This window comes from Miniopterus natalensis, chromosome 8, assembly GCF_054644295.1.
Source record: "Miniopterus natalensis isolate mMinNat1 chromosome 8, mMinNat1.hap1, whole genome shotgun sequence".
Taxonomy (NCBI): Eukaryota; Metazoa; Chordata; class Mammalia; order Chiroptera; family Miniopteridae; genus Miniopterus; species Miniopterus natalensis.
In genome coordinates this window covers 11,633,127-11,647,945 of record NC_142088.1, presented here as the reverse complement: position 1 = coordinate 11,647,945, position 14,819 = coordinate 11,633,127, and the positions used below count along the sequence as shown (strand labels likewise).

The 14,819-nt window shown below is 49.7% G+C and overlaps 1 protein-coding gene across 1 annotated transcript in view; it reads right to left on the bottom strand.

The window, feature by feature from the left end:
- The window catches only part of CFAP65 (cilia and flagella associated protein 65), a 38,313-nt gene extending 23,611 nt beyond the window's left edge, over positions 1 to 14,702 (bottom strand). The window contains exons 1-7 of the mRNA XM_087819972.1: positions 14,588 to 14,702; positions 4,559 to 4,722; positions 2,494 to 2,678; positions 1,985 to 2,087; positions 1,320 to 1,486; positions 932 to 1,131; positions 498 to 643 (exon numbers count right to left, since the gene is read on the bottom strand). Of these exons, the coding sequence (XP_087676098.1) occupies positions 498 to 643; positions 932 to 1,131; positions 1,320 to 1,486; positions 1,985 to 2,087; positions 2,494 to 2,678; positions 4,559 to 4,722; positions 14,588 to 14,702 (1,080 nt within the window). The remainder of the gene's footprint in view (positions 1 to 497; positions 644 to 931; positions 1,132 to 1,319; positions 1,487 to 1,984; positions 2,088 to 2,493; positions 2,679 to 4,558; positions 4,723 to 14,587) is intronic.
- Positions 14,703 to 14,819: the final 117 nt, after the last annotated feature.

The following is a 14,819-nucleotide window of genomic DNA, read 5'->3' as shown; positions in this document are numbered from 1 at the left end:
ATGTGAGGACAGGAGAGGTCAGGTCACAGGGTGGGGCAGTCTGTCATTACCAAGGTGCCTAGCCATGGGGGTAAGGGCAGCTGGCTTCCAGCCTGTGCCTTAGTTGTCAGCTTCAGGCATGGCAACGCTACCTCCACCAGGAGTAAGAAAGGGGCCAGGCCGTGTGCCCTGTACTGGAACTGACCAGAGGTGTACTTCCCCCGCCACAGGTACCATAAAGGCTAGCTGTGGACCTGGGGTCAGGAAAGTGCTGGGGCTGCTCTTGGGATTGAACTGGAGAATCAGGGGATAGCCCAGCCCAGCTCCCAGCTGAGAGGAGAGCGGGATACCTGTTGACACATATGTGTACCAATAGACACAGGTTATGTGAGGCTTGGAGCCAAAGGTGTAGAGAGAAAGGGCGACATTCTGTAGAGGGGATGGGTTTCAGGAGCATCCAGCCCTGTGGTCCCAAGTCCTGCCTCCACCCCCCCTGCCCCCATGCACATGATGCATACCACCAAGGGATTATACAGCCTGATTTGCCTCTCGGCAGTGCAGCCCACAGCTACAGAGCCAAAGTGCAGCACTTTCTGGAAGCCCTCGACATCCTGGTCCTCTGGTTGCTTCTGCTTTATGTTCACCAGCAGCTGGGCACATTTGGCTATGGCAGAGATGGGGTGGCACTTGGGGAAAAATCCACCAGGGCCTCTGTGGCCCCAGCCGAACAACCCCTTGAAGAAGGAAGGTGTTCCCAGGGAAACATTGGCTTATGACAGCGAGGAAGGCAAAGAAAAGGCAAAACCAGGGCTTGGGGGAGGGCAGGAAGCTGGTTGAGGTCCCATGGGGCTAGGCCAGGGCAGAGGGTGGGGTAGGGGGACGCACTGAGGCTGTAAGGCCCAGGGAGGTGCAGCAGGCGGGCTCTGGGGACAGGTGAGAGGCTGAGCCTCACCTGTGGCCTGCAGCTGGATGCTGCTCTTCTGCTTGCTGCCCTCCCCGTACCAGCACGTGGCATGAACTTCATGGATGACAGCCATAAGAGGCTGGAAGGTCACCTTGACCCGGCAAGCCTGACCTGGCTCCAGCAGCCCCACGGTGGGCAGCATCTGGAATGGGCTTGAGAACTCCCAGGTGAAGAAGGTGGGCAGGTCCCTGGAGGGTGGAACAAGTCAGAGCCACTGGGCTCATTCTGCTCACTGCCCTGCTTTAAAAAGGGAGAGACGCTGGGCAGCGCTCTTCACTCCCCCCCCCTTTCCCCACCAGACACCCGGTCTCTTCACCCAGATGCCCTCTTCACAGTTCTTGCTCTCCCCACCTCTGAGCTCAGCCCCTCCCCTCACCCTACATTGTCCAGGCAGAACCAGGCCTCAACCGTGTCCCCCACGGCACACATGGGCAACTGCAGGGATGGTGGGCAGATCAGATTGTGGCAAGGCAGGGTGGCCCTCAGGTTCACACAGAACGTCCCCTCTGCTTTCTCAAACCACAGCTGGTCCGTGTACTCCTTCTGCAGTGTGGGGGTGGGGGGAAGAGGCAGACCCTGACCTGGGTGGTACTCAGGGACCATACATCCCACCCCAGCCCTTGGCCATCCCCCCAACACAACCACCGAGGTGGGGGCTAGGCTGTGGTCCTCCATCTCAGTCTCTGAGGAGAGGGTCAGATACCTGTGCTCTACCACTGTCTTGGTCTCAGAAATATGGGGCCTCTTTTGTGGGGAACAAAGTATTTAGGGGGAACATTTTGAGAGCAGGAAGAGGGCAAGGAATCTAGGGCTTTCTGATGACCTATATAGTAGCACAGCCAACACCTAACTGGAAACCCCCTCTGTCTAATGAGTTTAGGGTCTGAGCTTCCCCAGGGCTTCCTAAGCTGGAGTTTTGCTACAGTTGATAGGATTGTGCTCATGGTGTGTGTGGGGGGGGTGCTCCTTGTTGCTCTGTCAGTTCAAAGGTCACTGTGCATGTGTCCCTCACTGCCCTCTGCTCACCATGGTGGGCCTTACCTCCTCCAGAGGCCTGAAGATGATGGGAAGCGTAAGGGTTATGCCCGGGCTCAGGAGGATGGGCTGAGGAATGACCGTGAAGAAGAACTTGGTCTTGGGGGGCCTGCAGGAGAGAACCAGAAGACAAGCACTTCAGGGTCAGAGCAGAGTGATCATGGAAGACCCTGGAAAGACAAGTGGGCTTGAGTCCTTGAGACCATAAAGGGGGGAACCCGGGGGCTCTGTCTCAGGAGCACCTGCCTCCCTCATCTTACGATTCTTGTTGTAGCCCTTTCTGGGTAGGGAAGGCGTCCAAAAGGGGAGAGACAGAGAGTGGGAGAAGGTGAGCTTTGGACACTATTATTCCATTATTTTATCCGGTCGCATGGGTTCCACTTTTAAGAATTCTTCAAATGGCACATTTTATACTCTTCTGAATTTATATGTCATTAAAAAAATTTTTTTAAAGAGTGCCTGCTTTGGGGGCTTGAGGGCTCAGGGGCTGGGTCTCTGACCCCTCATACTTGTACCTGTACTTCATCTTCTGGGTTTTCAAGGATAGATTTTTCAGAACCAGGTTCTTGGTGACCTCCTTCCCTAGCTCCCAGCCTTTCCACAGCAGCTCCTCAGCCACCTCGATGCCCCAGACAACCCTCTTCTTCACTTTGTCCTGTTTCTTTGAGGAGCACATCCGAATGTCCAGGGAGCTGGTTGGCTGTCCAGTTGGCAGAGACAGAAGGACAAATTATTAGGGTAGGATTCAAAGACCCAGAATATAAGCAAAGATCTCTCCACCTCCAGAAAGTAATTGGTTACACCTCTGCCCTGGGGGATGATCTGGAGAGAGAAGGTAGGGGGCAGGCAGACCTTGGAATCAGATATTACCTCTTCCAAGGTCATTGGAATGGTTTTCCAACTAGGTTCCTGGCGGCCCTGCCCCTAAAGCCCTCCCTGAGCCACCTCGCCTGGCCATTCCATCCAGCACACTTAGCAGTGCTAGCTGGCCTGTTCTATCTCAGTGCACCCTTAGCTACCACCCCTCTCAGATGCTGCCTCCTCATCCTCTTCCTCCCCATCCTACCCGTCACTACACAGGCCTCGCCTAGCTGGAACTGTATTTGCAGGCAATTTTCCAGACCACAGTGATACTCCACCATTCCCTCTCCTCCCTCAACTGGCTAGTGGAGCAGAGGAAGGAGCCAATTTGCCTGTAACCAACTTCCACCCCACGCCCTGCCTTTGGGGGCACTCCAAGAGCTACTCCTGATGATGCTAGAGGTGCCCTGTGCCAACGCTTCCCGTCTGTAATGAGAAATGTTTTCATGGGCTGATCCCTGATCCCTGTTCGAGGAGGGAGGGGGATGGGAAGCCGCCTGGGGGCCAAGGTGGGAGAAAGATGAACCAGGTGCCTCTTCCTGCCACAGCCATTGCTCTGAAGGCTCAACTTGTTGCCATTTTACTTTATCTTTGACCAAGGGTTGCTTTTATAATGTCACATAGCATAAGGATATACTCATCTGTTCAACAAATATTTGTTGACTACCCATTAGAAGCCAGACACTGAGCTAGGTGCCAGGACAGCAACAGTGAACAAGAGTGACAAATCCCTCCCCTCTTGGAGGTGACACTCTCAGTGCCAGTATTTGCAGAAAGTGTCAGCTGGCTAATATAGTATTTTCTTTCCCAATTTGCCCAGGGAGAAAAGGTGACATGGGTGAGCAAGGGTAATTTATTATAAATATCAGTTGGTCCAGTCCAACCAGGAAAACAGAAGCCACTCTGGGTATTTAAAAAAAGGGATTTAATGCACAACGAAGACCTAGGGAAGTAACCCAAGTTAGCAACACCAAGAAGCTGCAAGCACATCTAGGCTAAAGGAGGTGGTGGGATTCTCAGAGACCAGGGGCCTGTCTGGTGCAGATTGGAGTCACGGGAGATACAACTTCTATGGGAGACACTGCCAAAGGCAAAGAGGGAGGAAGATAAACACCCTGGTTTCTCCCCTCCTCCCTCTTTCCAATCTCCTGCCAGCTCAGAGCAGAGCAGGGAAGGGCAAGGAGTGAGTCTTAGGGCAAACAGGCCTGGAACGGCACAGGTGGAGGTGTGAGATCACCCAGGGTCCACAGGGAGACAAGTGCAACCACTATCACATCTAAGGGGACATAAGAATCCACAAACAGACACACGCTGCACCAAATACAAAGCCATACCCCACAGTCACACCCTTAGACAACAGTCCCCACTCCGAGTTGTCACATAGAGAGAACTCTAAGAGCTGCAAAAAGTAATCAACATCCATGTATTGGTCAAACATGGAGTCCTAGGGATCATGACAAGAAGAGCCTTCTGAGGGAAAAAGAGCTCCCGGCTAGGCTAGCGTCTGAGCCTCTAACTCACATCCCCCTAGAGCCCTCCCTGCAAGGCCACCCAGTGCTACCACCACGCCAGCCAGCTTGGTGCTCCACCTATTCAGGGTCTAGCGCTGGGCTTTAGACAGGAGATTCGGGTCCTTCCAAATCCCTACCCCCCTCCCCTGCCTCCCCCCCAGCCCTAGCCCGCTGCCCCCTGCCCCACCTGTCCTTGGTGCGAGCTCACGCGGGCGTTGGTGCTGCTGCTGGTGCAGACGCTCACGGCAGCACTGCTCTCAGCGGTAGCGGGAATGGCCACCAGGCTGGTACTCAGGTATGACGCGGACGTCATGATGCAGTCCCGGCTGTCCCTCGTCCTTGTGATGGGGCTTGGGGCTGCCTGGATGAGCCCTGGGACACAAGTATAAGGGGAGCGCTCTTAAGTATAAGCAAGATGTTCCTGCCAGTTTGGAGCTTGTAAGAGACCAGAGGAGAGACAGGAGGGACATGAAAGAGAGAGGCTGGTGGAGTAGGCTGGCCACAGCCATCATCATGGTGCAGGAGAGCCTGCTCCCAGCCCTGGCAACAGGTGAGGTGGCACCGCAAGGAACGAGCCCGAACGAGATCCAGGAGCTCGTCCGAGAGCCTAGAAACTCACCATTCAGCAAAGGACCCCGCCCTCCATGGCCACACGCGGAGTTGCTGCAGCAGGTGCATTACCTTTCCTGGCTTTTACTCTCCGCTCTTTCCTGGGAGTGTGGCCTGCTTCCTGTGGGAGGAATAAGAAGCGAAGAGGCCCGTGAGGCCCGAGGGCGCTCAGCTGCCTGCGTCTCCTCTATCGGTGCGCAGCCTGCAGCCCAGCTTTAAGCAAGCAAGCACTCCTGAAAGCAATGACTCCTGCTGAAGACAAACGGATCAACCATTAGAGCAGAGGGCTCTGTGGATGGGCTGCAGCTGAAAATCATATGCAAATGTTATAGGCAAATTATATGCAAAGTATTATATGTATGGGCATGTGACCTTTTCCAGGGAGAGCGTCCACAGCTTTCACCAAATGCTCAAAAGGATGCTTGGCCCTGCTCTAGGGGAACACAGAAGTGTCCCAAACTGGCTGTGGCTCCATCTCCTCAAATCCCCTCTTTTTTAGCAGACTTCCTTCAGCACTCACACCCAGGTGTGGCTATCATATTGGACAGCATCGACCTAATACCTTTTATGAACATACGCATATTTTGCAGACAACTCAGTATCCTTCCCCACCTCTTTGAATGGCAATATCAAAATTAATAAAAACTTATATTGACATTTACTGAGAACTTAGCATGTGTCAGGCAGCGTTGTAAGGCCTTCACATGGACTTTAATTCTTTTTTTTAAAAAATATATCTTTATTGATTTCAGAGGGAAGAAAGGAGAGGGAGAGAGAGAAACATCAATAATGAGAGAGTCATTGATCAGCTGCAGCCCGCAATCCGGGCATGTGCCCTGAGAGGGAATCGAACCCTGACTGCTTGGATCCTAGGTCGATGCTCAACCGCTGAGCCACACCCAGCTGGGCTGGACTTTAATTCTTAAAACAGTTTATGATTAGATGTGAATTGCCTTTTATTTGGCCTAAAATTATCTCTCTTCAGGTTTGGGGATCAGTTCCTTATTATAACGTATTATGCTTTCGTAAACAATTTTATGGTCAACCTTTAAAAATTTACACACTTCCATCAGACACTTTCCCATCCCCTCCCAACCATTCATCCAGAGGAAAAAAATCTGTTCATTCAGTTTTTCCTAATTGGCAACTTCTGCAAACCCTCTGGAGGAGATTATCCTAGATCATTCATTCATTCTCTCACAAAGCATTTACTGCATGCCTGTTAGGCACAGGACAAGAAAGGCAAGGCCCCTACCTTCAACTGTGAAGTGTACGTTCAAATGGAATCAAAGAAATGCAAGCTGAGGAGACAGAGAAGAGGTCCCATTACTTTTCTACTACTGGATGGCTTTGTAGTTCTACCCTGACTCTTTTAATCTCTGTGACTTCGGGGGTTTCTACAGACAGCCCCTGCCTCAGGTCTCTGGAGAAGTCTCCAGTCAACACACGAAACATCGCAGCAAGTGTGTAGAAGAGATGAGAGAGGATGGGGTAGAAAGCAGGCCAGGCCAGGGCTTAGGGCTTAGGGGAGTGTGCACTGGTCCTGGAGCAGGGAAAGCCGGGTTCCAGCATCTGCTTAGATTAATTTGAGATGGGCAAGTTTCTCCAAATCCCCGAGCCTCTGTCTCCTCACCTGTAAAGTGAGGGTTGTGCTGACTGTTTCACAAAGTTCATGCAAAACTCAAATGAAACAGGATTTGAAAAAGCCCTAGATAAAACTGTTACTATAATTATCAACCATAACCTCCACACTAGCCTGCACTACTCTTCCAAAAGGCACATCTGCAATCACTGTGAACATGCTGGGCAAGGTGGTGGTGTTTTCTAACCCAGCTTTCTAATCTCAAGTACTTTATTACTATTATTTTTAATATATCTTTATTGATTTTAGAGGGAGGAAAGGAGAGAGATAGGAGAGTCATTGATCAAGCCCGCAACCTGGGCATGTGTTCTGACCGGGAATCGAACCCCCAACGCCTGGATCCTAGGTCGATGCTCAACCGCTGAGCCACGCCCGGCCGGGTGGAAGGACTTTAAAAAATATCTTATCAGTTTGCTTAATTATCTAATTTCCAACCTAAGAATTCCTAAGATGAACAGTGGAAAAAGCGGCAGGTCGTCCTGTAGAGTTGAGGGAGGAAGGAGTAGGTAAAAGAAAGGAACAAAATTTACTTAGGGCTGTTCCTCCCTTCTCTTCGGGACCCCCAGTCTGATAGATCTCACTCAAGTCTCAATCCCACGGGACTCTCTGAAGGACAAGCAGGGGACCCCTGGCCACTTCCCGGGGGAGGCAGTCTCCCGGGGCAGGTACCTTCCTCGGTCACTCGCGTCGCTCCTGGTCCCTGGGTGCCTGGGTCCCTGGGATCAACGCTCAAAACTCACACCGCCGCCCGGCGTCGTATCCATAGATACAGGACGCACAGGGCGAGGCGTCTCCTGGTATCCCAGGGCAACGACGGTGGCCCGAATGAGTCATGCCTCAGAGAAGGCGAACGCGCCGCCCAACTTTCATCTCCACCCTCCTTTTGAATTGTCTGACTTTCCTTGCTAATATAAATGGGCTTCTACCAGTTGCAACGTGGTATGTACAGTCCCTTGGTTGCTACGTCCTCGCAACTGCGACTTTAGTTGACCAAATTCATGGGAAACTATTCCATGGACTCGTCACCTGAATGGGAGTCAATCCTGTTCTTTCCCCGACATGGGTTGATGACAAAGGATGAGAATCTCAAGCGGATCTTTGTTCCGTGATTGCAGTTGCTAATTTAAAAGCGGCCCGTAGTATTTCTTATTTGCACATTGCTTCGCAAATGGCTCCCTTCTGCTGGCTGGAGAGAATGTGTCCTTACCTCCTGACTAACACAAAGCTAACTCTGTAAGGCACTGAAGAAGGCATTGTTATACATACTATGAATTTTTGGACCCTTCGTTCATTAGTCCAGATGTGTGTTGTGAGGCAAGGTCTCATTTGGTGAAGACTCTTTTGGTGAGTGATGCCAAAAGCCTCAAAGTTCATTCATGGTCAATTAAAGATGCTTCACTCCCCAGGACAGTGGTGGGGGCGGGTGTTAAGGGGAGAAACCTTAGTGAGTCTAGGGGTAAACCCAGAAAGTAAATTCTCATTTTGGGAAAGTTGGGGTTTACTTGTGAAAGGTAGAAGATAGACTTTGATGACAAACTGGCCTGAGTTGGTGTGGGAGATCACACGGCCAGAGGCTGGTTGGACTGGAAGGAAGGGACAGGCTGGGGGCCCGGTAGTTATGCAAGGCATGGAGTTTACTTGGGATCAAGGAATGTGGAACTTGGTGAGCTTCTCACTGGTTTTAATGTTATTCTCAGAACCTGAGACCTGAAATTTGGACTTAATGACTGTTATGCTGTTTGTAGTTTCTATAATGATTTCCTTTTTGTTTTTCCCTAAGATCTTTTGAAATGGTCAGCCTGACTCAGCTGGACCTATGCGACCTGTTTGTCCATTTTTAGGTAAAAAAGAAATAGGGAGCAGTGGCTCTGGGGGCAAGGCTTGGTGGTAGCCTCAGGAATCCCAGGATAAAACCACAGTGAGGAAGAAGAGCTCATGCTAGAGCCACACATCGTTGTGCCTCTTCACTGGGGGACTGTCTCTCCAGAGATCTGCCCAAACCTTGGTGGATTCTGGACTTGGGACAATGAAAGAGATTCTTAGTAGTGTCAACATAAGGAATGTCCAAACCTGTAGAGAATTTTTATGAGTCTAGCTGAGCCAAACTGACAGGAAGCAAAATCTCAACAGATTGAGAAAAAACTCTGCAGAGTGGCAGTTTTGCATCTTATTTTATACATAAGAATAAAAAGAGGAGACATAAAGAGGGTTGCATAAGATCCATTGATGGTAAATTAAGGGGGCAGGAGAAAGCAAAGCAGGGACATCTCTGGGACTGAAAAAAAATAAATCAGAGAGACACACACTTCTTTTACATTGGTGGGCACAGCGTAGTTAATAACACAGCACATAGATGGTATTGGAGGAACAAGATACATAGGGGTTCTGTGGCCTTATGTTCTGCTGTGGGGACTGTGCCGGGGGGTCTGGAAAAGATTATTCTGACATTTCAAAGGTATAACTTAAATGCAAAAAGAGGCCCGAACTGGACTTTGCCTCATGAGGTGAACAGCATGGAAAGGATCGTGGTAAGGGTTTGAGCCTGAAGAAAGGAGAGGAAGCCAGGTGTGCCTCAGAAGTCCCCTTTTCCAGAAGCCCAGAACCCATGGGAGATAACAGGTGCTGGGTCCTAGTGACTATATCCTTCATGGATCCAAGGAAGACAATGGGGGTGGGTGCTGTTTGGTTCAAGGTTATGAACAAGGGTGAGTGATGATTCAGGAAATTGATGAGGACCAGAATGTGGAGAAAAGAGAGGAAGGAGGATGGGTAGAAGACGGACTCCAGTTCTCCCGGTAGGAAGCTGGTGTGGGGGTAATAAAGATAAAGCACACTCAGTGGTTTGGGCTTCAGCACACACAAAAGTATCTTTTCTAAACTTTTACCCCCACACATCCACATCACCCACCACTCCCTTCCACCAGCTCCACAACCATGGAATAGAGAAGACTCTGGGCTGGAAAATCAGGCAGATCTAAATTAATCCTGACTCTGCCTCTTACTGACCATGTGATCTTGGGCAAGTCACATGACCCCTCTAAGCCTCCTCTATTACCTGAGGCTGGTATAGGTACTGAGTAATCAGGAAAGTGCATTAAGAGGTTGATGGTACCTCCAGCCTGAAACAGCTGCCACAGCACAAAAGTATCAGGGATTTGGGGGTAGGCTGCCATATGGCAAGAAAATATAAAGAAAAGGGTTTTATTTTGCCTGGGACCCCCATAAGGTTTTCTGACTCTCCTGTGCCAATCTAATCCCCCAAATAACTTTCTCCCACTACTCATTGTCCCCACAAAAGGTAGATAGACAAACAGGCCAATAGTAGGGAGATGGAGGGAAAAGTACCTGAGGTTTGGTCCCAGAAGAATTGATTGAGTTCAGGTCCTGATTCCAGCATTTAATAGCTGAGCAATTTCAAGCAAATTGTTAAACATTCCAGAACCTCACTTTCCTCATCTGTAAAATGGGAACAAACAGGGGTAATATTCAAAATACTTAACAATTGCTAAGGTATGGGCACGACCTATGTGAATGGGCCTTGGAATCAGAGCAGGGTTCTGGGAGCCCACATTGTGCCAGACCGTAACCCATTAGTTGTTGGGTCATGGGGGAGCCTGGAAGTGCGGGGGGGGGGGGGGGGGCCTGGGAGAGCAGACACAGCAGTGGAAGAATCAGTCAGTGACTACTTAGCAACTAGTACCAAAGTATTTCCAGATTTCAATAATCAGTATAGCTTTACTGAATAGTACTAGTTGCAGGTCAGACCTAAGGACAAATCCTACCTCACCGGCTACTGTAGGCTTGGTTATTTATTTCAAGCCAAAACTTGAAGTCTTTCCCCCTCTAATTCCTCCTCATTGGGAAAAGACTTGTTACCACATCTAACTGCTCTTTCCTTCTACTCTGAGCAGTGCTCCTCTGTGTGAACTCTCCCAGCTGTCTTCTCTACACCATCCCCGCTGGCCTTCTAGCTCAAAGACTCTCTGGCCAGAACCATGGACAGCTCCTGCTGACCAGCCAATCCTAGGCCACCCACTTCCTCCTGCCTTCTATCTCCTCTTTTCCCACCCACCCCAGTGCAGAAACCTTGAGGTATGAACTAAAAGAGGACATCCCTGAGAAGACAGTACAGTGGAGTGATTAAGAACAAGCTCTGGAGTAAAGCAGGCTGGATTTGAATCCCAACTGCACCAGCTCTTAGCTATGATCTTGTTTCTTCCACAAACAGGGAAAACTTTAACAGCTCAAAGTTTGTGAAATTTAAGTGGGGTAAAATATTTAAAGAACTTAGCACAGTGCCCGGCTCATTATAGGCTCTGAATGAATGAAGAACACTATTATTCTGTGACTTTCCATTCTATCTAATTCCTCAAACCCTTTTTCAATTCACTTCTGACCAGGGTCCTTTCTCAAGTAAAGGAGTCATGACATGACCACTGGCTCAGTGCATCTGGCTTCCTTTGACTGTGGATGTTGGCCTGAACTTCAGGTATGGTGGAGACAACCTTTGACTGGTCTATGAGATTCTATCTTTTAGATTTTTTTTAAAAAATGTGAGTTAAATTTAGATATAAAGAAGAATCACAAAAACAGTGCAAGGAGTCTCATAAACCCTTCACCCAACTTTCTTCTGGTTAACATCTTACATGATCATAGATCATTTATCAAAACTAAGAAATTAACCTTGGTCCAACAAATACTGTTAATGAAAGTATAGAATTTATTTAGATTTCACAAAATTTTCCACTAATGTCATTTTCCTGTTTCAGTATCTAATTCAGGATCCCACCTGGGGCACTTCCTGAGTTTTCCTTGTCTTTCATGACCTTGACCCTTTGAAGAATACTGTACATTTTTGGTAAAATTTCTCTCAACCTGGGTTTATTTCTCGTAATAGAGTAAGGTGTGCATTATTGAGAAGCATAGCAGCGAGGTGATATGCCCTTCTCAGTGCATCATATCAGAGGGTACATGAGGTCAATGTTTTATTGGTGATGTTAACTTTGATCACTTAGCTAAAGCAGTGTCTGCCCGGATTCTCCACTGTAAACTTGCTACTTCCCTCTCTTTATTAGATTTTAGCCATGCCCATTTTATGCTTCTTCAGGATTATGTGTTCAAAACCAGGAAACCTGTCCTCGAGCTAACCATTCCACCCCTACACTCCCAACCACTCCCCAAAGCCACACCCATTTCCTATTACCTGCCTTGTCACTTTCCTCTGGGTTTTCTTAAGTTGGGCATTTGCACGTGTGTGCAGAAGCCAGGTGCAGACACACCTGGAGTATATCGGGGCAACAGAGCGCTTCTAAGTTCGTTTTCATGGACCTTTTTGTAGCGGTTCTGCAAGTTTCTGCTTACAGGGGCACTGTGGGAAAATGTGGCCAGCAACAGTACACAGGAATGTCCAGCTCTTTTCCAGTCTGTCCCTGACCTTTGAGCACTTTCTTCAATATCTAACATTGGGTTTTTAAAAATCTCTAAGAGCACTTTCTTCCACTTGGCCGTGTACAACTTCTTGCTAGCCACTAGCCCGAATCCATGAGCTTCCTTCCTCCCAGGAGGCTCTTCATTCCTGTAAGAGTTGCTTTATCAGAGATCCTGATGCTAGAGCAGATACATAACATTTTTTCAGTCAGTTGAGTGTAAAGAGATATGCTTATTCAACTCTTCCCTTTATCTCCATCTCTCTCTGCCCCAAGTTTACTCCAAGTCAGTGTCCTCTCCCACTGCCCCTTTAGAAGATGAAGAGGCATCACACCTCCTCCAATTTCATGCAGGCTCCTTTTAAAAAAGTTTTTGTGTAAAAGTGTGTTAAAGGCCCCTGGAAAGCCTCAGAAGATGCCTTCACCCGTTCCCATTCCCTCTTTGCCTTTGTTCTGTTTGCTATTGCTGTGCAAGACATTATTCCAAGCCTCAAGATTCCAAACAATCATTTTATTTTTGCTTATGCATTTGTGGGTCAGGAATTCAGGAAGGGCATGGCCAGGCAGCTCTCGCTTGGAGTCTCTCATGCAGTTACATTCAGATGTTGGCGAGGGTTGAATCCAGCCAAAGGCTCCATTGGGCTGGATTCCAAGGCGGTGCCCTCACGTGGCTGAAAGTTTGTGCTGGCTGTGGACTGGAACACCAATCTATAGATGCTTCAGCTTGGCAATCTCAGGGTAGAACCAGGAAGAAGCTACACACCTTTTTCTAACCTCAGGCTAGATTCAAGGGGGGAGGAGTGTCAAATAATTGTGGGCATATTTTAACCATTGCCACTCCTACCTAAATGGGATTCTCTCATAGTGTCTAGAACATTATTCCTCCAAAACCACTTTCCCAGACAGGTTCCTGGCCACTCCAGCTCCATCAGATCTTTTCGGCTGATGCTGGAAGTGACTTCCTCCCATTCCACTGGGATGGTGACTCATCAGTTCTCACCTCCCTCAGTTGCTGCTGCAGGGCACTTGGGTTCCAGTCTGGACTCTGCTACTGTGTCACCATGGGAAAGTGACTTCACCTCTCTGGGCCTCTGGACTTCACCTTTCTGCAAAGTAGGAATTAAGAACAATCTCACTTCATGGGCTGTTAGGATTTTAAAAGATACTGTAAATAGCAGACCTAGAACAATTGATGCTCCTGATTGTGGGATAAATAACTGTGGGTGAGTCATTTTTCCTCTTGGAGACTTAATCACTTATCTCTAAAATGGGGATAATTTCCTTATCCTGCTTCCCCATTCAGATGAGAGGAGGTCTTAAGTGGACAAAGGGAGGGTCAGCCTAGAGGTTAAGGCTTCTAGACCCCAACCTGGGCAGGAAGCATCTTGAATCTATGCCCATCTGAGGGGGATTCAATGTGCGTGCAAGGCAATCTGGGTGTGGTTTGGGCGCGAGGGGCAGGGCTGCTATCAGCCTGACCCAGCCTTATCGGGTCTGGGCTGGCCACAGCTTGTCCCAGTAGAACAAAGAGGCTTTGAGAACCAAGCTGGGGTGTGGGGCATGGGGCAAGCTCCTGGAGGTGTGTCCCACCCAGGGGACAGAGGGCATGGGGTCGGAGGAGCTGCCACAACCACCCTTGCCAGGAAACCCAGACATGCTGCATGCCCCACACGCAAGGGTCTCCCTGGCACCAGGTCAGAAGGGTTGCCTTCTCTAGTTGGATCTCCTAGGGGACATTTTGCTAAGTTTTTTAATGGAGAGGTGCCTGTTTCTGGTTCCCACACCCAGGCTACAGCATTAGCAGCAGGCCTGGTTGCCTAAAGGATTGTTGCATTCAGCTCAGCCCTTCCCAACACAGCACCTCTCACTGTTAGAAGCCATCTGCAGGCAGGCAAGCCTGAGGTTGTGTTGGGGGACCTGAGGAGAGGCTTTCACACAGATAAGTCAAGAAGCCAGGGTGCAGTGGCCCTTATGCTGAGGGCAATCTGCCCAGGCTGCTCCAAAGTCCTCACAACCAAGGTCAAGGGTGCTGGGCATGGGGGAGCTGGATCTCAGGCTTAAATACCTGAAGTTGACTTGGGCCCTTTTCTCACTGTTACTGCTTATCCTAACCGGCTTCAAGTCCTGGCCATTTTCCTGCCCAAATGTCTACAGTCCGTTACCATTTTTCTGACTCCTATAGCCACTTCTTCAGGCCAGAAGTCGCTGAATGTTTTTACTTAGTAAATGGACTCCCTGTCTCTGTAGCTGCCTCCTCCTGTCTGCCCTCCACACAGCAGTGGAGTGAGCTTTCGGAAACAATCTAGTCGCAAGTTTCACCAACTTCAGACCCTCGAGGAGTTCACCAAGCCCCCAGGATAAAGTCCAAATGCGTGGAACACAAGTTCTGTGTACTCTAACTCCTGCCCACCTGTCTGCCTCACCTTTGCCAAACCACACGCACTGACCGGCTTTGTGATGCTGACCTGCTGGGCGCTCCTCCGGCCCAGCCCAGCCTCGCTGGAGCCTCCAAGCCTTTGCATGTGGCCTTCACCCTGGATCCCTTCCTTCCTTTACTCACCTCCTTGCCCTCCCTGCAGGGCCCGCATCTCCAGGAAGTTGTCCTGGTTCCAGCCTCTCTGTGGCTCTCCAGTAGCCCCGTGAGGACAGCAGGCACAGCCCTCAGCGCAGGGCATGGCTACCCCTCTCCCGGGGCTGCTCCCTGCCGTCCCGTTCACTGGGGGCGGGGCCTGACACAGGGTGTCCAGGAAGCAATGACTGAACAGGTGAATGAAGGTTACAAGTGTGGATAC